Genomic DNA, 22285 nt, shown 5'->3' with positions numbered 1-22285 from the left:
GCTTTTGTTGCCATGCAAATGAATTAGGTAACATAACTCTCAGTACTCTTTGCATCACGTCTTTTGCCAAGTTTCAAAGTTATTGGTTCCGCATATAGTCGATATCACAGTTGAAAAATGGACTTTCTCACTGTACTCTAAATTCTGGCAAGTTACCCTTTATTTGAGTAGAAATATTCACTTTACATCTAATACAAATTAAGCAATTTTTTATAAAACATTTAATGAGATTTTTTTTTGCTCCAGTAATACAATAATTTTGCTTTAAAAATATGATCTAACACTGTAGGTCCTGCATGTAAGTATGTAAGTATTTAATATGATACTGCTTAGTCAAAAGTTCACTCAGCCTAGTTGAAGATGGAATAATCGTTGGATGCTTAGCTTTATTATTTAACATAGAATGTTGAATGCGACATCCCACCCATAAGAGACCGTCTTTAAAAAAAGAAAAAAAAATGTAAAAATTTGTGACTTCTTGAAATTTAATAAATGCACGTCAAAATATAATTTGTGTACTCAGGATATTAAAATGCCTCAATGTTTCTTTGTATTCTAAAGCAATTATCGGTGGAAATTGACTCAAAGGCAAACGATGTGGTAAATAATTTTGTAGCTTGAAACTTTTGACAAATCTTTCATGATACTAGTTCCAGTTCTAACTGGAACAATTTTTGATTAAAAAGTTATGTTATTTAAAGCAATATCAAAAGTTTCGTTTTCCAAACAAATACGAAAGGAAAATATATTATTAATCTTTTCTTCAGTCAACGCATCCTGATACTCTGAGGTTGAGTAGTTCAGATTTCCGTCAAGCTGAAAGGGCTTCTTAAACCAACTAGGGCACTGCCACCACAGTCAGTCAGTTTATTACAAGCTGTTTGGGAAAATTCCTCTAGAAGCAAGATCCGCAGATTAAATTCAGACGAAGCATAATTCCAATAAAACCTCAGTAAAACCTCTAATTTCCGACTTTCGGTTAACTATATATGAGGTTTTCCATCTACGAAGGAAATTTAAGTAAAGTTTTCCATCTACGATGTAGTGATGATAACCATATACAATTTTCGAATCGGTCAATCCCAGATTTGCAGTTACTCAAAATATTCCTCATAGAATACTTTAATAGTAAATGAGCTGCTCTCAGCTCCAATTTAGGCACATATAAAGGCTTAATAGGAGCAACCCTAGTCCTTGCGTCTAGAATATTTATTTTACATTCGCATTCAAGCTCTTGCCGTGAATAAATCACTATTGCGCAAATTCTGAAGCATCACAAAATGCGTCTAATTACATTTTCTCTGCATGGATTACCTAGAATTTTAACAGTCTCAACAGCTGGAAATTTCCTTTGAAATTGAATCCATTTCCCAGCAATACCATTAAGAAATGGGTCATCCCAGTCGGGATTAAAAATCAAAAGCTATTGATACATGATCTTCACCATTATTGTGAACCAAGAAGATCAAAGATCTTCGCTCATTGCGATATTTTTCGCTTAGTGAACTTTTCTTCGACTGCTAAGCAAGTCTGAAATACAGACGCATCTGACATTGAGTCCTAGTACAACTCTAAGACCTTAGAAATTCCAGATCAAGAGTGGACCAATTCCGTGGCTCAGCTAATACTGACTTAGAAAAAGGCAAATGGTTTGCCATTTCCTTAATTTAAAACTTCTAGCTACTAATGCCTCAGATAACTGCCTACAAATATCAAAAGCCTCTTCAGGATGTTTCGAACCAGACAAAAGGTCATCCGCGTAGAAATCATTTTTTCATTTTCATAGTCTGCAGCGATTTGTTTCAACATCTCGTTGCCAAAAATGAAGAAGGAGCCATACCATAAATTATCGTGTTTAATCAATACTCCCGTATTTTGTCTTCCTAGTTATCTCTCCGTATAATTTTTTGGAAGTTTCTACCTTCTCCCAACATAAGAATTTGTAGGTACATTTTGGTGATATCAGCTTCAAATACCACACTAGTGCGTTCCGAAACTTGTAAACACCGACACTATATCATGCTGTATAACTGCACCTACATATAATATAGAATTTAGTGACTGTCAGCATCGAACACGAAGCATCGAACACCACACACAATTTTGTCGTTTTGCTATACGGCTTTAAATACAGAATAGAGTGAAAAGTTACATGCATTTTTAGACAAACCGATTTATGATTTAACTAGACTCGTATGAACCAGCTCTTCATATTCAGTCACAAATTTCTTATAACCTTTTCCAACCTAGGATTTTGCTTAAATTTAGTTTCCATGGCAAATACACTTGAATCTATTGCTTCTCATGCGTCTCCCAGTTTTTCAGTGGAATACTGAAATGGAAGCTTGGTGACGACTCTATGTCAGAATTGACCTACTAATCATCGTGAAAATGCCTTTCGCAGTATTTCTCTTCATCTCTTAACCTATTAACCTTTCGAGGCAATTGTTCAATTTCCCAAAACCACCTCCGTGTTTCCTCAGTGCGACGGTGTTTTCAGCACGAAAGCTATAAAAAGCAACTGGCACTTAATTATCAGAATTACCTGAAAGAATTCAGCCGAAATAAGTGTTTTGAGCTGCTGCCGAATCTTTAATTATGTATGAATGGAAAGAAAAGTGAAAATAAATAATCACCGCCAGTAATAATATGAATTGTTTTTTTATCAATCTCAGGATCAACTATGTTGTTATTTTATTATTTAAAGCATACTTGTTTTGATAAAAAGACCAGATTTTCCTACACAAACTTCTAATTTTTAAGAAGTACGGTGTTGCCTAGCTTCAAATATATTCTTCCTTCTCGTTCTCATTTTGTTCCTTACCATTTCTTTTTCCAGCATTAAAGCGAAGCGGAAGTGTAAAATGGAGGTAATTTAGTTCGGAACAAAGAAATCGCCGCTCTTACTCATTGACAGGTTGGCGAAACTAATTGTCGCCTGTGGCGAAGGGCCACTGAGAGACAATTATGTATCCTCGTTTTCAACTTGTAGAGCACTGATGACGAGGATAATTTAAAGTACCTGCTATATGTCGCTTAAAGCACGGAAATGATGCTGAAAACGCTTTTCCTCTCTTGTTTATACACCAACAAATATTAATTGTTCTCATATCTATTAATTTATTATCTTGATATTTAATTATTTGTTACAGTGCGTAATCATAATTTAATTAATGATTTAATTAATAATCTTTATCATTATATAAGAATTATTCAGGAACTAAATTAATACATATGATTACAAAATTTAAATCCTTTTCTTAAATTTTATAGGGTTCTGCTATGTCTATAAACTTGTGTCAATGTCCTGTAGATTATGTTAGACTGTAATGAATTATCGCTTTAGTCTGTAACGATGACTAAGTCTTAAGAAGGTCATTCTTAAATGAATAGAAGGCACTATTTCTGCTACAGACGAACCTCTGCTACTTTCGAGTATTTTAAAATTCAAATATAGGAATACAGAATAAGACTACACACGCTATAGACTACAAGCTGGCTTACCAGAGCGTATTTCAGACGTCGATGCTAAAGCCGCTAAAGATGCTAAAGCCGCAATAACTTTCATAGAGTGGGTGATAATACGTAAAAGCAAAGCGAGATTTCTAAAAGCTCTTATTCTAAACCATTCGAATTCTCGGTCTAAATAAACAATAGCCGCTTTGCATTTGGGTGAGGACTATGGATAGAAGTAAAAGTACAACTTATAATGATTGGTTAATTAACATAAAAATCCTGTAATTTTTGTATACAGATACAAAATAGAATATTGATATGTAGAATGCATCTATATATATTTTATCTATTTATATACATAATTATAGGAATTTTATATTTAGATAGTGTAGAAGGATGTAGAAGAAAAAGTGTAAAATTGATAATTATATAAAAGAAAATTGCTAACACGTTAAATTTAAATATCCTCTTGTAAAAGGTTGAAGGTGAATTTAAATATTAAAATACAACTGTAAAATAAGCATTCAAAGACGTGGAGCATTACTAAATAAGAATTAAAGTACTACAAAGAAAGAACAAAAATCAGGATCATGAAAAACAAATACTCAAATAAAAAAATAATAAAAAATATATATTTAAATTTTTTCAAGCGAAAAAGATAAATATTTCGTTTATTCGTTATTTCATCATGGTATTTATTTAAAAAATTTTTAATTCAGCAATTTCAGCAATTTTTAATTCATACTGAAATTTTAAACGAATTCCCTGAGTTTTCATTTGGTATATTTTTCGAATGTGAAATAATTTTGCTGAATTTTTGTCATTCATTAAAGACTTTTTTTGGAGGGGGGGGGGGTGTAATATTAGCATTTTTAAAATTTACCCTCTGCAGCTTAATTATAACTTTAAGAAATGATTAGTCAGCTAATTTACTGACTATTAAGTCTGTAACTATGAAAATAGTGTTATATCCTACTGTTACAACTTTTTTCAGTTTGTGATTTTATATAGGAACAAGCTAATTTTAGCTAATAAAGAAAGCTGATATTATGAAACATGAAAATGGCTTTCACGTTTATTCCATTCTTCTCAAGAACGTGAAGCAGAAAAATTTTATTAGTTACTTTTAAAATCGGATTTGTTGAAGTGGCTTCAGCAAGAACAAATAATAATTTGCAATATTGTTCCGCTTACTCTCCAGTTAAAGCGAATGCCTCTGAAGTTATCTACGGAGTTTATTTACATCCACGGAAATGTTTTTTAGGTAACATTTTTGCTATTCATAAAACTTTTCTCACTCCATTCCAGATGTCATATCGAGATGTGCTTCTTCCAGTATTTTATTAAAGTTAAAAAATGACAGCTCTTGAAATAAAATCTTTAAGTTCTTCAAAATGAACAATTCCGTATTTGATAACATAAAAAAAATTATTTAAGCTTTTTGAAAGCAAAAAATATTAGCTGTAACATCTAAGCATTCAACTAGTTGCATTTCACACAAAGGCTCATTTTTAAAAATAAAATTTCCTGTTGTCATTTCGGGAAAGCATAATTTTTTTCTTTTACTTGTGAACTTGAACTCGATATCTTCATTATTTAAAAATCAAAACTTTTTTTTCTTACCTTCCGCAAAAGTTTTCGTTTTAAAAAATGTCACAGAATAGTATACCGTTACATTTAAATTAGCAACTAGCTTTCGGCGTTTTTGACATTGTCTGCAAACGAAGATTGTCCTTAGACGTATATGATCCAGTTCGCGCTCAAAGGTTTTACATATTTGAGATGTAATTTGTATTACATATTATTTTGAGCAAAATAGTTACAGTTTATTTCATATTTAATGTTTTGGTTTTTGATTTAATACTTTAGTGGTATTAATAATAAAATGTCAAATAAACTAAAATGTATAATGGGAAAATTCATTAATTTCACAAACTATATTTTTCTTTCTTCAGATTTTGTTTACGTAAGGAAATATATATGAAACAATTAAAATCATGTTCGCTTATTTTCTTTGCATGAAATTATTATGTTCACAGGTGCACCTGAGGAGCAGTTTTATTATGAATGGTGTTTGTGTCAGGTGGAAAGGTTCTTTGGATTTGGAAAAGATGGACGGAGTCGGGTGCTTGGAATTTGATGAGGAACTGGCTCAGGTAAAATTGTGTAAAACTCCATATATATCTATAAACATTGCGTTTTACTGCTATTATTACAGTAAAAAATTAGATTTCCTATTTAGAGAAGTTCCGTTTCTATTGCTGAAACTATTTTTATATAATTTTATATCTTAGTTTAGGAAATTTCCAGTTGCAAATAGAATCAAAATTTAAGAAAGTAAAGCCTGTTAGGGGAAGGTTGCTATCGATGGACCACTTTTACAAAATAATCCTTAAAATAGTCAAATTTAGCACTTTTACAGTTTTGTACCTGTTAATATAAACCATGACTTTCCATCCAACACATCTAGGAACAGATGTTATAATTATGAAATGTTCAGTAAATATTAGAAAAATAAAAATAGGTGCCACTGGCCAAATGAAGGTAAATCTGTTGCCTTCATTGAGCCAGGGAGTTTCTATGAATGGGTCAAGAGCTATTTCCTTTCTAATACAGTATCCTCAATGCTAGTTAATGAAAGTTTTAAAACTATTTTGAGCATGATTCGTAAACATAAAATACTGGTTAGAAACTAACACAAGCCACTGAAAGAAGATTGAAACATACCCATTACTGCTTCCCATTATTCACAAGGAATCAGGAGAGGGGTTTTAGTTTAGTCTATATAATCATAAAACAGGCCTAATGCGAGAATCTAGGAAATAACATTGAATTTCGTTTATTAGAAATAATTTAATGAAAATGAGAATTTGAGGGTAATTTGTAATTAAGCTAATAGAAAAAGAACAATAACCATATCTTGAAAACTTTCAAATAGCATAAAATTATTATTAAGCATACTATTAATATTTGGCTATAAATCTTACACAAATTATTGCATCAATTATTCGTTCTTGATGAGTTCAGTCGTATTTTTTGCAATAATACAGTTTGATCCCCTTTCTACACCAGCACACTTCTCATGAACTTACACTTTACATGACAGACACTGAATCATGTCTTCATTAATTGTAGATTTAATTACTCCTGATAGCTTTTACTAAATCAGATATGATAATATTTTATTCTTCAACTTGAAAAAGTTAAAAAATATTAGTCCCGATATGGTTTCTATGGTTGGGCCACCAGCCAATATCTTCTTTCTAGACGGTGCTGCACCAGCCCATTCATAGCAATGCAGGCTGGCTTATTGAATATGTCCGTGATTTCGGTTATAACAAAGCAAACAGCCATTGTTAATACAGCCAAATAACGGTGACAGAACACCGTTTTAAATGTTATTAGTAACAACTAAAACACTATTAGCGTCTTACTGATATATATATATATATATATTTTATTTTCATAAATTAGAAAAAAATACAAAAATATTATCATCTTGTAAACTAACCTTGTTTGAGCGTGGATCAACTCCCAATCAAGATCAAGGATTTTAAGCTTCATGTAGTATGCTAAACAATTAACAGGCAGCCCCTACTATCAATAATTAGAAAATAATGAAGGAGGCTCAACAAAAGAACCGGCCAACCGATAGCAATCTTACCCTACCACTTCTTAGAACACCATATGTATCTTTCGATCTTTTCGTACATATAAACATATGAAAAAAGAGTTACATATAGATATAAAATAGAATTTAGGAAGTTTCTTTTATTCACCTTAAAAATCTGCAAGCCATGGAGAATAATCAACACTTTTCAAATTTCTGTCTGCGATTGTTTGGTGATTAGAATTTTCAGAATGTTAAAATATCTGCGTTTCTGTTATTAAATAATGTACAGTGGCTGATATTTGTTTTCGAACACTTGTGTATTCGAAATTTACTTGCATAGATATTATATTAAATGAAGAAACACAGACTCCAAATATTTTACTAATGTATAACTTTTTTCTCTATTCAAAGCCTTGCTTATTACAAAGCAGGCATCTTAAAATAATTTATCCCCAAAATCCTCGTAATAAAATAATTTATCCTAAAAATGTTAATTAATAACTCACATAATAATTCGGACCCTCGAAAGTTTGCTTCAAATGTTTTGGCAGACGACGTTTCTTGTCATAATTTTTTGTTTTAAATAAGACCGAAATATATAAGTACCAACATCTAAGTTTAGAAATTATTACTAGTTCAGCAAAATATACCAACATTTCGATATTTGAAGTTACGTGGAAAGACGCTACAATTTAAGAACAAGTTCTGTTAGATATTTAATTATTTTTCATTTTTTAACACGATCAAAACATTTAGAATTTCCAGAAAATCTTTGATGTAAAGCATTCAATTAACTCTGAAGCAGGAAAACGATGGAAACCGCATGGAACTGTTAAATGCATTAAAGAGTACATCCCAAGTTAAGACGGAAGAATCGGGGATTTATCCTGCGAAATAAATATGAAACAAAATCTAAAACTTTCAGGGAATTTAGAAAAATGGCTTGCAATATAACTTAACCACGAAACTGTTAAAGGAATCATTAGAATACATGGCTATAATGAGTGATCAGCAGATCAGCAAGAAAGAAATTCTTTGTCAGCAAGAAAACAAGAAACGTACGCCTGGCGTTCGCAAAAATCCATGGTAAGCAAAGATTTATCATCGTGAAACAATACTATATTTGCAGACGAGTCAGAATTCAATATACCGTAATTACTTCTCATTTTCTTACCCCCCGTTTTTTGTTGCCAGTTTTAGTGTACGAAATTCAAAAGAGGAAAATTATGCAAATAATTTAATTTCGAAAACTCGATTAGATTAAGACCACGGCAAATGGAAAGCATTCAGGAATAAACTGCCAGTATCAGAATATTACTTATTTAAAAGAAAATTCCATTCCATTGCGAATACATAGTAATATGAATTGTTGCTCTTATTGCTGATCACTGCTACTGCCTAGGCCTCAAATCAATGAGTGTTGCTTTAATACCGCTTGCTACAGCTTACATACAAGTCATCGCCATCTTCACGCTGTCATCATTTAATCTGTTTTCTCACTTGCAAGGAGCTTCAGAACCATCATAAGCACTCGATATCCCCGTTTTCTTGAAAATGAGTATTATTAACTCCATCAGTGAGAGGTTATACACCAAAATCCAACAGCAAATCTATTATTATGACGAAAACAACTACTACGTAAACAAAACCGTTTTAAAATTTAGGTCAACTTGTTTTCAGATCTCCTTGAGGAAGGAGAAATTGATGTGAATATTTAAAAAAAAATTCATTTTTTTCTGAAATTTGTGCTGAAAAGCTACAGGGAAAAATATGCGAGTAAATATGGTATTTAGGTCCGATGGACAAACTGCAATCTGCAGCCCGGGTGCTAGGCATCTCACCGCCCAGTGCAATCTCTGCAAGGTCTAAATTTTACTGCCAGGTGCCTGCCTATTTATTCTAAAAATTTTTTCACCACTAAATTTCTGCCTCCCATTTTTTCCCTAAATTCTAAAAATTTTTCCATCCTTAATTTTGCTCCTTAGGATTCTCTAAATTATAAAAATTTTCGCTTTCCCTAAATTCTGTTATCTGATGCGTCTCTGGAGTCGGCCCAGGGTGTGTGGCGTAAGCCGAATGAACTGTATCCGAAAAACCTACTGACTACTATCAAGCACAGCAGCAAAGATACAGTGTTTTGGGGATACTTCGTTGCATTTGGGATGGGAAATCTAGTTTTTAGAGAACGTATAATTTGAATCAGTATAAATACTGTTAATGAAAACCTGAAACATCTGTAAGAAAAATTGAAATACAAAATACGTTCAAATTCTATCGGAATAACGATCGTAAACATACAGTTCTAAATGTTCGCATGAGGTTATATTATTATACAACTGTACTGAAGTTACCCAAATTCCTCCACCTTCTTTGTACTGAAGTTCTATTGAACACATAAATAGTAAGTTGGAGAACAGAATGAGCAAACGTGATATTTCTTCGAAGGTTCTACTAAAAGCGATAATCAAAGAAGAGCGGAATTACACGAAAATATTAGCTAAATCCATGCCAGAACGAACAAAATGTGTAAATATAACTAAAGAATATCCGCCACCACACCAGGAAAATGGCCGGGACAGTGGTTAGTGACTCTTACTGTAGTATCGAAGGACTCAGGTTCGAATCCCGGTGGAGGCATTGATGTTTGTAAATGTATACTGTCTGTGTGGCATGGAGGCACTCTAAATCTTTGGCGAGTTGAAATCCTTCCCGAGAGGTTAATGGTAAGGGAAGAGGGGTGGAGGACTCTCGGAACCGTTTCCCCCGAGGTGTTGTCCTTCGAAATTGGTGGCGGAACTGAGCAAAGTCGCACTTCTTCTGTATGGCGCACAAGGCTCTTACGAACGACAGGCGCAATCTTGGCTACTGGCCGCAATGAATTTCGTGGGCTTGTTGTGATATCAAACAAGCGCGATTTCTCACAGCAACGCAACAAAAAGAATATCTAACGAGATATTGAATGACTGATTAGTTTCAAGTTTTTACTAAATGTATGCTGTTTGCCATTAATTTCATATGAGTTTAATTTCAGAACTTTTTGAACGAACTATTTTTTTTTTCCTACCAAAAACATTTTGAATAACTTTTTTGAAAACAAGCAGTTTTTAAAAAAGATAATCCCTTGTATACGTGAAAGGAAAGTAAAGTCACTTCTTCTGCATTTAATCGCTGATGTTTGCAAATTTTAAATAAAAAAAAAAAAAAAAAAAAAAAGTGTCCAAAAACAAAGGCGAGCCGCTGTATGTATGCATGTTACTCGCATTGCGGAAAATGGGTGGCAGAGCCACCAAGTTTCGAACATATGTAGTCCTCCCCCGATCATGTGTACTTCGAAGCCCGAATTTCAAATTTGTTTTTATTTATTTCTTATTTTGTACTAATTTAATGAAATTTGATTAAAAGCTGAGGTGTTTAAAACCTTTATGTTGCCATTCTACAAAGCGTAAGATATTTATTTATCTTTCAAATTTAATAAGAAAACTCAGTGATATAAAAGAAATGTGTTACCTCTCGGCAAAACATAATATATTTGACTTTCCAAAGTAATCAACAAACTGAGAGAAATGCGTTTCCATTGCCCGAAAGAAAACATTTTTATCCTCCAAGCGGCAGTAAATTGCCATTTAGCAAAGACATTTAATTTTTATTTCAAATTTTTCCTGTTATTAAGTAACAAACTAAGAGATTTAAAAGCAACAAACGCAGTTCTTGATTTCTGTTATTATTAAGTATTACCTAGATCTGTGAAATTACGTTAGCTGGATTGATTAAAATCATGTATATTTGGCCTAATTTTTCCTTAAGAACAGTTTAGAATCTTGGGTTTAGTATTTGTTTCGCCCATTGTTCTTGTTTTTATCTCAATGGGAATTCGTATTCTTTTTATTATCTTTATATATAAATATTTTAGCACATTATTTTCTATTTTCCAATGGTTATTCAGATTCCTTCCTCTCAAATTTAATTAATTTATTATTTTAGAAACTATTTACATATTACTTTTTATTTACTCAATAACTTATCTAGTTTTTTGGTTGAGAATTTTTTAAAATATTTATAATTTTTGGAGGCCACGTTGGAGCAGATTATATCTTGATGTTAATCAAATTAAAAATAAAATATTTTTACAAATTTTTAAAAATTAACTTTGTTTCACTTTTAAAACACTTTAATTACCTTAATTTTAACTAAATTTACTTTATTGACTTTTTCTAGAATTTCATGAAATGTTTCCAGGTCTTACAATCATCTAGATATAATTCGGAAGCACGGCTCTTGAAAATTCTTCGGCTGCTTCTTTTAAAAACACCAAAAATTGTTAACAAATGTTTTAATATAATATCAGTCTCTTAAATTTTATTAAATTGTTATATTAATTGTTTATATTATTGAAACATTTATATTTTTATCTTACTATAGGTATTTTCAACTGGAAAGTAGCTAATCACCCACCTTTTACTATTTAATTATTATCTCTTAATTAATTAATTTATTTCGCCGCACTGCGCGATTTATATCCTCTTAATTTGAAACTTTTCAGCTTTTTTTATATACATAAAGAAAAGTTTTTATTATATGTATAATAAATATATTACGCATATTACAATATATATGTTATTATTAATAATAAGAATTTTAGGCGGCTGATAGCATAAGCTGCTGGTATTAAGAAAATGTGAAAAATACAAACACATAAATGTTCAAGAACGGGTGTTTTTTTAGTTGTGCTTATCAAGAACATAGCAGTGTTGAATCGACTAAAGGTGTGCGCACAAGCTCTATAATCCTACATCTATGTCTTCAACATCAAAAGTTTCAAATCACAAGGCCTCTGTATTTATGTAACCAGATGTATATAACGTTTTGACTGGCTGTAACAACATGCATTACTTTCTCAGGTTGAAGATGCTCGACTTCAGCAGCAAATTGAAGCATATAACAAAAGAATTCAAGAATTCGAAAACAAGCAGAGAGCATTTAGACCGCCCAGGATACAGTGCAGTCGAAATAAAGTAAGGCATTTTTCGAGTACTTAAAATCCTGTCACTTCTATAAATAATTTAATTTGTTTCAGCTAATTTGAGAACTTTACGTTTTCATAGGTTTTATTTGTCAATTGCACTTTAACAGAATTTAGTTTTTTGGAACTGGTTGCAAATAAATTATGGAAGTATATTATTTTTAAATTTTGTTTCCATTTATTTTTTATTTCAAAATCTGTGTGTCTTTTCTTCTGCGTAAAATCTGAATAGTTTGGTTTTTTGGTGAGAGTTTTTTAGTTTAATTTTTCATTCTCGCTGCCAAGCAATATATTTAGAGAAATACATTCCCCTGTGGTGAAAGGATATATGAGCTTTAGTTTTCACTCTCCTCGCAAGAGAAATGCATTTAGGAAAATACATTTCCTTTGTGGTGAGAGTATTTTAAATTATTTTTTTCTTCATTACTAGGGAGTTAGATACTCATAAATGGTAAATGATAATATAGTATGTTGTCAACAATATCTGTCAAACTGAAAAATAAAAGGAATGTTTAAGTTAAGACTTTCATTGTTATTTACAAATTTGTAGTTATAGGTGAAGGTTTTAGTTATTTATTATTTACGTGCGTGTTCATTTATATCTGCTATTTAAATTGTATAAAAGCTTACAGATTTTGTTCAAGTAAAGAATAAGCAGAAATAAAAAAATCTAAGAAGTTAATATTAAGTTCCATAATGGTTTCTAAAAGTGCATTTAGGAACATTTTTGTAATTCTTCTATTGTAGCAGATATTCCTATTACTATCCACTCGATGTGTTCCAAAAAACTATTAAGTTTATAGATAATTTTTCAGTGTTTCGATTAAGAGCACATTCGACACGTAATTATTCTTCATGTTTTGGATAAAAACTTAAAAACATTTTTAGAAACACAATTTGATTACCGTATTTCCTCCGCACTTGTTTTACTAATTTTATCAACCAAAATTTAAGGGGAAAAACTATGTGAATAGTCTAATTTCTGAAAGACGCGGTTACAGTAAGAACATAACAGATGAAAAGTAATCAGGAGTTAACTTTTGGTAACTATAAAAAAAGTATTTCTTTAAAAGAAAATTTCATTTCAATAAAAATGCGTAGTTATATTAAAATTACAATATCTAATAAGATATCTTCACTTCTACTTCTCTCTAACTTAAATCTCGCTTTTTCTTAATGTTGCCGCTGCTACTTCTAAGGCATCAAATTATCTATAAATACTTAGAAAAGTTAAATGTACAGCTGATGCGACGAAATCGTAGACTGAAAGTCGGTTTATGTTTGCTTCACTGTGATGGATCGGTTCTTGCACTAGGCTGGCCTAAAGTTCAAGAGTTAGAAAGAAAATTTTCGGCGTGACCTTCGCAGGTAGTTCTTTAGGGTTTGTCTTTCTAAGTAAGATGAAAACATTCACTATATTGACGAATCCATTTCCAAGTTTTAGGAAGTTTTCTGTGAATGCAATGAGGAAGAGAAAAATTGCGCGAAAATTTTTTTAATTTTCAAAACCTGGTGCTAAAAAGCTAGGAAAAAAATACGGGAGGAAATATAATAATAATTTAGATAACTTTAGCTCTCTAAAACACTTTTAGGTGTTCAGGTACCTGAAATAAAATAAAAATAAACATGTTCTAAAGTAGAAAATCATTACGTCGCACAGAAATTGAAAATGAAATCTTGCTGTCTCCTTTTAGCGTAAAAAGAGAGAGTACAGGACGCACACATTTTTTTTTAACGCATTATCGTTATTATTCTAAAAAGTTCCGAGCCAAATCTTGTGAAAGTTGTCACCATGCCTCATTGTAGAACGCAGTGGCAATCTATGGCTGTAAGACGACACGGCTTCTCATTTCTTTTTTAACGCGCAGAGATGGCAATCAAAATAACAACCAAAAAACCAGCTAGAAACGAAAAGGACGGTTCAGCTTTCCAAACCAGAATTCCCCCCCCCCTCTGCTTCATTTTCTGCGGCTAGGGACCATCTGCTTCGAGAGTACAATCGAAACGAGGTGTGAAGTGGAATAAAACGCCCGTTTATGCTCGGTATTAAAAAATGAAGTTCAAATATAGTTGGTTTTACACCACCCCCTCTCTCTCCCTGTGACATTTTAGTCCCTTCCTTTTAAGAGGAGATAATAATAAAAGGAAAGAGAGCGAGCAAATGAATGGTAATGAGCGAGGACTCGCGTGCCGTGCTTCTAGAACAGGATGAGACAGCTGTCAAACTGAAATCCTGATCCATTCTTGTCCAAAATTCTGTGTATCACAAAAGAATACAAGGTTATTTAAAATATCATGAAAGATTTTAATATTTCATAATAAATAAATTATGCATCCGATACTAAATTTTATTTTGCTAAAATAGTAGTAAATTTAGTATAATTTCTTTTAAAATTTACTTATTTCACAAATTTCGGATATCTTAACTTTACTGATTCGGCAAATATCTTTGACATCTTTTGACATGACTTGAGTATATTAGAAAGATGGCGTATGCTACATTTGAAAGAAAACGTTAATTTTTACCTCTTTCAACAAAGCTATTCACGAACACACAGACAGTTATCGAGGAGTCTCAATCAAAATTTGATGCAAAGATCATCTACGAGAGTATCTCAGCTAAAATTTAATATAGAGATGGATATGATGAAGTGCATGAGAAAATGGCGCGTTATTGCGTCGTTCCTTCATGTGGCCATGGGGTTTTTCCTTGCAAGGATAGAGGTTTTTTACCTCCATTTTCACTAATGTCCAGGATATTCGCAACTGCGTCGGGTTTATTCTGGTCGATCACGTCCTGGTACATTGATACTTTTATAAGACTAAACGGATTATCACAGGGGGAAAATAAAGGACTAAAAAGATTCAGATTTTAACTTCGCATTAGAAGGTTTGTTAAGGATTTTTATGGTCTCGCAAAGCTTGCAGTTTAAAATCTACTCTTGGGTCCACTCCCACTAGCATAACATTTTTTTTAATCTTTTAAACTTTATTATTAAACATAGCTTTCATACTTGGCATATAAAATTTAACAGAAAATTCCCAAAAATTTTTAAGAGCAGGATTTTTTAAGAATTCTTAATAAAGAGTTAAGCCTTTTTTTAATATATATATTATTTCTTTAAAAATAATGCTTGGCGATAACATTTGGTGGCAACATCCTTTTATTTAAAAAAAACACGAATACAAATGTGATACGGACAAATAAGCGAAGATCGAGATTAATAGTAGCTCTAGTGCTGAAATGTTCCATATTTTTCCCAAAATACCAAATTTTATTACATTAAATTATGGGCGAAAATTTGCGGATGAAACTTACATCTGAAAATTTTTTGCTTTGCATCTCATGTTAAAGGAATAATAGCGTTAGTTTTCCATTCACTTTTTTTCTGAGCAGTCCTGGGCTTTATAGTTTCTTAGTTTATCTTTCAGATTATGACTGGTGATGCTAACTTGAGCAATTTAAATCTATAAGCATCCTTCATAATTTATTTTTATTTTACTTTTTAATAATATATGTAACTGATACAATCTGCAATGTATTTAGTTGATAAAATCCATGCATTAAAATATGTTTCTTGTTAGCTCCAGAGGCGTTCCTGTTACGTTTTAATAAAGAATTTCGCCCCTAAATGCTGTCAGTTTGTATTAATTTTAAAGACATAATACAGCAATTAAGAAAACAACACTTGGTGGAAAGTAAATGAAGGGCTACCTTTAAAGTTTTTGGTATATTAAGGGGACGGTGGATTTTAAAATAGCTAAAAATCAGCCAAAATATTGAATTTGTTTTTTTACTCTCGTAATATTCCACATACGTGACTACATCATATGCAAAAACCCGAGCTCAAATGTTCTAATTTTTAAAGAAGTTACAAGCATTTAAAATGTGTAAACAGCGTAAACTTTGCCCTTTAAATTTTAGAGAAAATGTTAAAAAAATGTATTTCAATAACTATTTACTGATGTTATAATTTATATATTTGACCAAAAGAAGTATTTATTTCTTAAAAAAGGCTAGAAATGTCAAGTATTGACAACTATTAATGAATTTAACTTTGGTTATGTAAATGCTATAGGCATAGAACAGGAGGAAGCCAACACGTTTTCCCTACTCGTTTGCAAAAAAGCGTGATCAACGATTGAACCAAAGCAAAAAGAGAAGTTTACCTGTTTGGAAAAAAATAGAAATAATAAAAAATATTGTAAAGCATTAAAAAATAATGTAAATGTAACAAATGAAGGTAAAACATATGATGCGGGTAAATTTTAAAAGTTTCATTGGATATAATGCATAAATTGTTTCTGCCTCTAACTTCGAATCACATACCAATTTGTGATATGTTTATTTTTCTCAAATTTAATATTATAAGATTAAAAATAGTTAAATGATACGAAAATGTTATTCATATTTAAAGTTAATTTGCTGTTTCGCATGACCATGTATTAAAGGCAAGTTTGAAGAAAAACTTTAAATTCGGTTTTCTCAAAACAAATTTTTTCGCAGTTCGTGTGTCTTGAAAATGCTCTGTGCGTCTCATTTTTAGTTAAAAATGAATGATATTTGGAAGAAACTGTCTAGTTATATGTTACAGTAGATCTGTGAATGGATTTTTGGATATGATGCTATTAAGAAGTTTAAACTTGTGATAATGTTTAAGAAAAAGGTGACTTTTTTCCGAAAACTGGGTTCAAGTTCACAAAAATCCTTTTTAAAAATCTTAATTTAATTTTAAATCATTAATTAAAATAATTAATTATTTGTTTTAAAAATTTTTAATTTAAAATAAATTGAAATTTTGAACATATATTTTATAAATTGATATTATAGTATGTATATGTATAAAATTTCTTGCTGAAAACACAAAAACTTAAAAAACTAATTTTTAAAGTCCACCGTCTCCTTAACAAAGAAATCAAAAGGTTAAGGCAATTTTAAATTAAATATAAAAATTATATTACATATACTTAACATATTTTATGGAAAAAATGGGGTCCTTTTGCTATTTGAAATGAAACACTTTTTAAGAATACAGAGAAAGAAAAATCTAAAGTGCAAAATAGTGTAAGGTCTTACATCCATTTTAAATAAAGCTCCAAATGATAACTGAATTACAAAAGGCGCCATGTTTTCTACTAACAAAAAGGCAGAGACATTCGACTCTATTTTACAGCATCGATCTCCCTTTCTTCACTGTCTGGTTGCATGAACATAATCTAGTTTGGGATCTCACAGCACCCGTTCTCACCACTCACAGCTTGTTATTCTTGATCTTAATCTCTGCAGAGACCTCGCAATGATTCCCCAGCCTTCGAAAGGAGGGTCTTTCCTCTCTCGCCTCTACTCATTTCAGTACATCGTATGCCGTGTGGAACTTCCTCACACTAAATCTTCCCAGGCATGGGCATAAAAAATTTTATTTCTTACATTTCACCTTAAATAGTTAATTACTGAGATAATTATGAAAAGTTTCCTCTAATCTATATGAAGTACCGATAACAGCGGAATAAAATTATTATAAACATACAACACATAGACAAGTATTAAAGATGCATGGACTTTGCCTTTACTTCCCTTGCCAAGGAAATGGTAAATGCGAACATTAAGGTTTCTAAAGCTAAAACCCGATCAGTGGCATTCCATTATGTGAATTGCTGTTAATTATTATCCGATGCAAAGTGCTCAGGTTAGACATATCCAGTTTAACTATCTTTGCCCTTTTTAAATCAATGGTCTCAAACTCAAGTGTAATAGAGAGTCTCTTTTCTTTCTTAATAGTCTCTGCGATACAGAGCACGGAACAGGACAATTTTCTAGTTGGAAGGGTAATCATCAGTGTTTTTATTCAATTTGGCATCATCCATTTTTCTCATACACTTAATAAAATTCTCAGTCTCACGTAGATGATATTGCACCCGCAGAGGAGAAAGCATTAAGCATCTGGGAGAAGTTTACTTACGCCACCAAATGCGAAGAAGAAACCACATGAATTATTAAAAAACTTAATGAATTTATCTCTATTTGAAAGCAATAAAATTTGGTATCGATTACATGATTTACTTATTATGGAATTTTGAAAAGTTTTACCCTAAATTATTTATAAATGTGTTACGTACATATTTCAAGAGTTTAAAGGGTACAAAGGAATTTAACTTAATCAAAGATAAATACACTTTTTGACATATATGTTCCAGTTTCATAAGCAACATTTCGTTATAAATAATGCAAAATCTGGAATTTATATTTTAAATCAAAATTGGTTGAGAATTTTTTTATTTTAAAAAGTAAGATTTTTTAATTTTTGAAATTTAAATTTAAATTAAGAAACTAAAATATTTAGATTGCATTATGTTGTGTATTTTGCTCAATGCGTAGACAAATATCAGTTATATACAAAGAAATTTGCATAGAAAAATTAAATTAACACAGCTGACTGTGAAAGAAAAATTTCAGTTATATTGCTCTTAAATCTTTCTTAGAACACAACCCACTTAGAATAACTAGTCATTTCTTTAACTAATATTAGATTAAACTTATTCCGTTGATATTAGACTAATCAAATTAATTAAATATTGCTATTAGATCAATTAAATATCTACTAGAAAGTAATTATGGTGCATCATCTTCGCTACCCATTCAAATACCACACCACCTATCACTTCTTAAGGTGGTCAATGTATTTAAGAACATTTATAAACACTGGAAATTCTGAGACGATCATCCACGTCCACTCTCAAAATTCGGTCATGTTCAGAGAGAATTTGTTCATTGTACCTTTAATAAAGTATATTTAATAGTAAGCAGAAAAGAAACTTTAGTTTGGAGTAGATTTTGATTGAAACTTTATCGATTTCACCCTCAAAATCTATGCCAAACTAAGGTTTCTTTTCTACCTAAACTTCAAAACTGAACTGAATTGAAATGAATTGTCGGGAGAAAAGAATTAATAATAATAAGACGGTGAGAAAGCAAAGACCACCTCATCTAAGCCGTCTTAATTGACGAAAGTTAGTTCTTACTGTCTCACAAAAGTATATGTTCGAGAAACGGAGGAAACAGGAGAGAAGGAATCGACGGCTGACGAATCAGGACGAATTTGAGCTTAGTCGAAAAATGATGAATCGGCACTAAGCCTGGGGAATTCTTTTATCCAAGCTAGGGCTAACAAGGATGGAAATAAATGTCTTTTTTGTTTCTCTCTGCTTTAGCTGAGCACCAACGGAAATTCGAAAGCTTGATCATATCTTTGCTGAAACAAGCTCTTTATTGCTGAGGTACTAAAGTCGACTACAAGCCGAATTTTTGTGCTTAGTGAAAAGTTGATTGAAACTGAAGAGATTTCTTCTTTGAGCATGTAACTCAAATATTATTATCGGAAGAAAGTTGTAAAACCCAGTCGTTATTCGTACACTCAGTGTTGAGTGTGACTTACGAGCTTAACAAAACTAATTTAAATAGAAATTAGTTTCTGCAATAAAACTCGAAAGTAAGCACAACTGGAAATTTTATTTGTAAGTTTAGGCTATGGTTAGGCTGATTTAAAGATAATTACAATTCTCATCTTCAGGGTTAACAAGTCTCATTAGCTTTTAAATTAATAACAAATACGTGACGTGTAAATAAAGCAATGAGACAGATATTGCTTAAAATCTTTTATTTAATTAAAATTACGGTTTCATATTGTCGCTTCCAATTAATCCCTTATGCAACCACAGAACGGTGGAGAATTTTTTTTTTTTTTTTCTCTTCGCAGCAGTACTGGAACTCGAATGGAAAAGAGGTTACTCGAACTCAAGGGGCGGAGGAGCCACAGGTTTTTTTTTTTTTTTTTCTTCCATTTGCTAAGAGCTCATTAATTGGGAATGCAGTGTGACGAGATGCACTCTCGTGATGCAGCAGGCTTGAGTGATGCAACAATCTTTATTCTTGATTTCTCACACATGACTCTTTTCGAAGTTTCGAAGTTACTATTTTAAGAACTCCTTAAACGTGTAGGTTCGCTGTTTAGCCTGGAGGCACAAATTCTTTGTAAACAATTCCAAGATCTCGGATAATAGCAACATTTTCATCAGTTCTTGAAGTTCCAGGCCTTCTACTGCAAGGATTATCTTCAATCGATTCCCCTTGTTCTGAAAATGACTTAAACCGCCTTAAAACCTTAGCCCTTAGAAAACATTGTCTCCATAGGTCTGAAGCTTTTAAAAAATTTCTGTCTCATTGTGCGCGAGGGTGAAGCAAAATTTGATAGCACAATGTTGCTCCTTGATTTCACTCATTTTCAAAACGTACTAGGGTGTAAAAAAAACTCTTAGGGATGTCTACGTGTTTCTAAGCAGTTCAAACTCGTACTGATTTTGCATCGAATGTTTCCTTCAAACAGGAAATCCACGGTGTTGCTAAATCGAACGCTACGCTTCCAATTATTTTATTTATATGTCTCGCATACGTATGTATTGGAACTTATCTCATTTGCCTAAGAGTAACATCAGAATTAGACGAGGGCTTGGTCACCTCATAGGCGACGGTACGACATAGATAACTCTGTCCCAATTTTGATTGAGCACACCCCGCGAACTGATCCAAGGGTCTGCCCCTCTTTCCCTGCTACCAAGCTTCTCGAGAGACTTTCAGTTAGTCGTGTACGTTAAAGCTTCATTCAAATGACGGTTTTGTAGTCATTAAGCTTAGGGGTTTAAGGCATAAAAGTCCATTTGCACCTATTTATCAGGTTTTAAATTACAGCCAGTCAGGGAAGGGAAAGTTGCGCGTGAGTGAGTATATAGCGGACTCAGTGAATCCATCGGCCGGATGTCTGCTTCGCTGTGATTGGTGGTTCTTACACCAACTTGGCATAAAAAAAGTTAGAATTTTGGGGCAAAACCCTTTAACTAGTTTTTGTGACGTAGCATGGTCTGATTGCTTATCAACGAAACTCAGTTTAAACCTGCGTTGAGTCATCAAGGTTTTTGGGCCCACCAGCGGCCGAGCAATAAAGTCGCTGAACATTGGTAGTTCGGTCTGAGGTTCGAATTCCGCGAACGGGCTGGCTGCATGGATGTTTTCGTGGTTTTCCCCATGTGTAACGTGTATACGAGCCAGTTTCCCTTAGAAAGTCCTCCACGAAGGCATTCCTCCTCTTAGGCAGATAGCTCTAGTGTGTTTTGCCGTAATTAAATACACCAAACACCATCAAGGTTTTGAAATAGGAGACGTGAAAAATGTGCAGTGCCTGAACTCGAACTATGAACCTCTAGTATACGCTTCGAGTAAACTTCCACTTAAACCACGAAGGCATGCGAAAAGGAGGGAAAAAATATCTTATACCTGCTATATATCTTAAAACCACAATGTGAACGAATCTTACGGATCTTAAAGCCGCGCAGATAGTATACATTTACAAAAATACAAGCTTTCTCGAACCCGAACTCAACGATACAGCAATCAGCATCGCTAACCACTATACCGATTAAGTTAGCAGAAGTTTACACAAGTCACATTACTCAATAAACTCTTCTATGTTTGGGAAATTTTCAGGTTCTCAGTTATACTTTTAAAATCAGATATCAGTTGCTGATAAATGAAGTCATACTTCTTCACCAGTGTATGAGCTTGCTTTGAGTTAAAAAAGTACTTAATTTTATAATGTTAAAATTATTATTTTTTAATTCGCATGGTACTCCTTACCATTATTATTATTGTTCTAGGATCATTACACAGAGGAACTGAGTCCGAGAAGCTCCGGATCTGCGAGCAACTGAAACTGATATCAGAATTATGTGCATTACCCCTCCATGTAAATAAACTGACTTAAGTGTAAATATATGTAACTTATTTGCATTTTATTGTACTTTATAATAATATTATTCCATTATGTATGAAGCCTAAAATAACTATGACAATATGTAGATTTTTATGAAATACAATGATTTTATTATGTTTATTGACTTTTTATTTACGAAAAGTATTTTTGCTTACTGAATGTGAAATTCGTAAAAGATATTGATTACTTACATTGCACAGTAAAATTGCATTTAGAAGACAAACACTTATGAATGAATCTGGCTGTCATGTAAACCTGCATGCTGTTAATGTACATTTATTTATTCTTCTTCCAAAAAATTTGGATTTGCTGAGAAAATTTTCTCGTTTAGTCGGTTGTATTCCTGTAATAAAGCAAATCTTATTGTTTTCTTCC

The 22285-nt window shown here is 32.1% G+C and overlaps 1 protein-coding gene across 2 annotated transcripts in view; it reads left to right on the top strand.

Annotated features, from left to right (window-relative positions):
* The window catches only part of LOC118188954 (protein big brother-like), a 61402-nt gene extending 39376 nt beyond the window's left edge, over window positions 1-22026 (top strand). The window contains exons 4-6 of one of the 2 annotated variants that reach the window (XM_035359483.2): window positions 5496-5612; window positions 11968-12081; window positions 21795-22026. In XM_035359483.2, coding sequence (XP_035215374.1) covers window positions 5496-5612; window positions 11968-12081; window positions 21795-21848 — 285 coding nt within the window. In that variant the 3' untranslated portion in view covers window positions 21849-22026. Of the gene's footprint in view, window positions 1-5495; window positions 5613-11967; window positions 12082-19843; window positions 20269-21794 lie in introns of those variants that run through there. The other variant, XM_085817892.1, reaches the window with a different exon arrangement.
* The last annotated feature ends 259 nt before the right edge of the window (window positions 22027-22285 follow it).

The sequence above is a fragment of the Stegodyphus dumicola genome, chromosome 6, assembly GCF_044657685.1.
Source record: "Stegodyphus dumicola isolate Sdum_Otavi_A_Nest chromosome 6, ASM4465768v1".
Taxonomy (NCBI): Eukaryota; Metazoa; Arthropoda; class Arachnida; order Araneae; family Eresidae; genus Stegodyphus; species Stegodyphus dumicola.
This window is presented reverse-complemented; position numbering and strand designations above follow the sequence as displayed.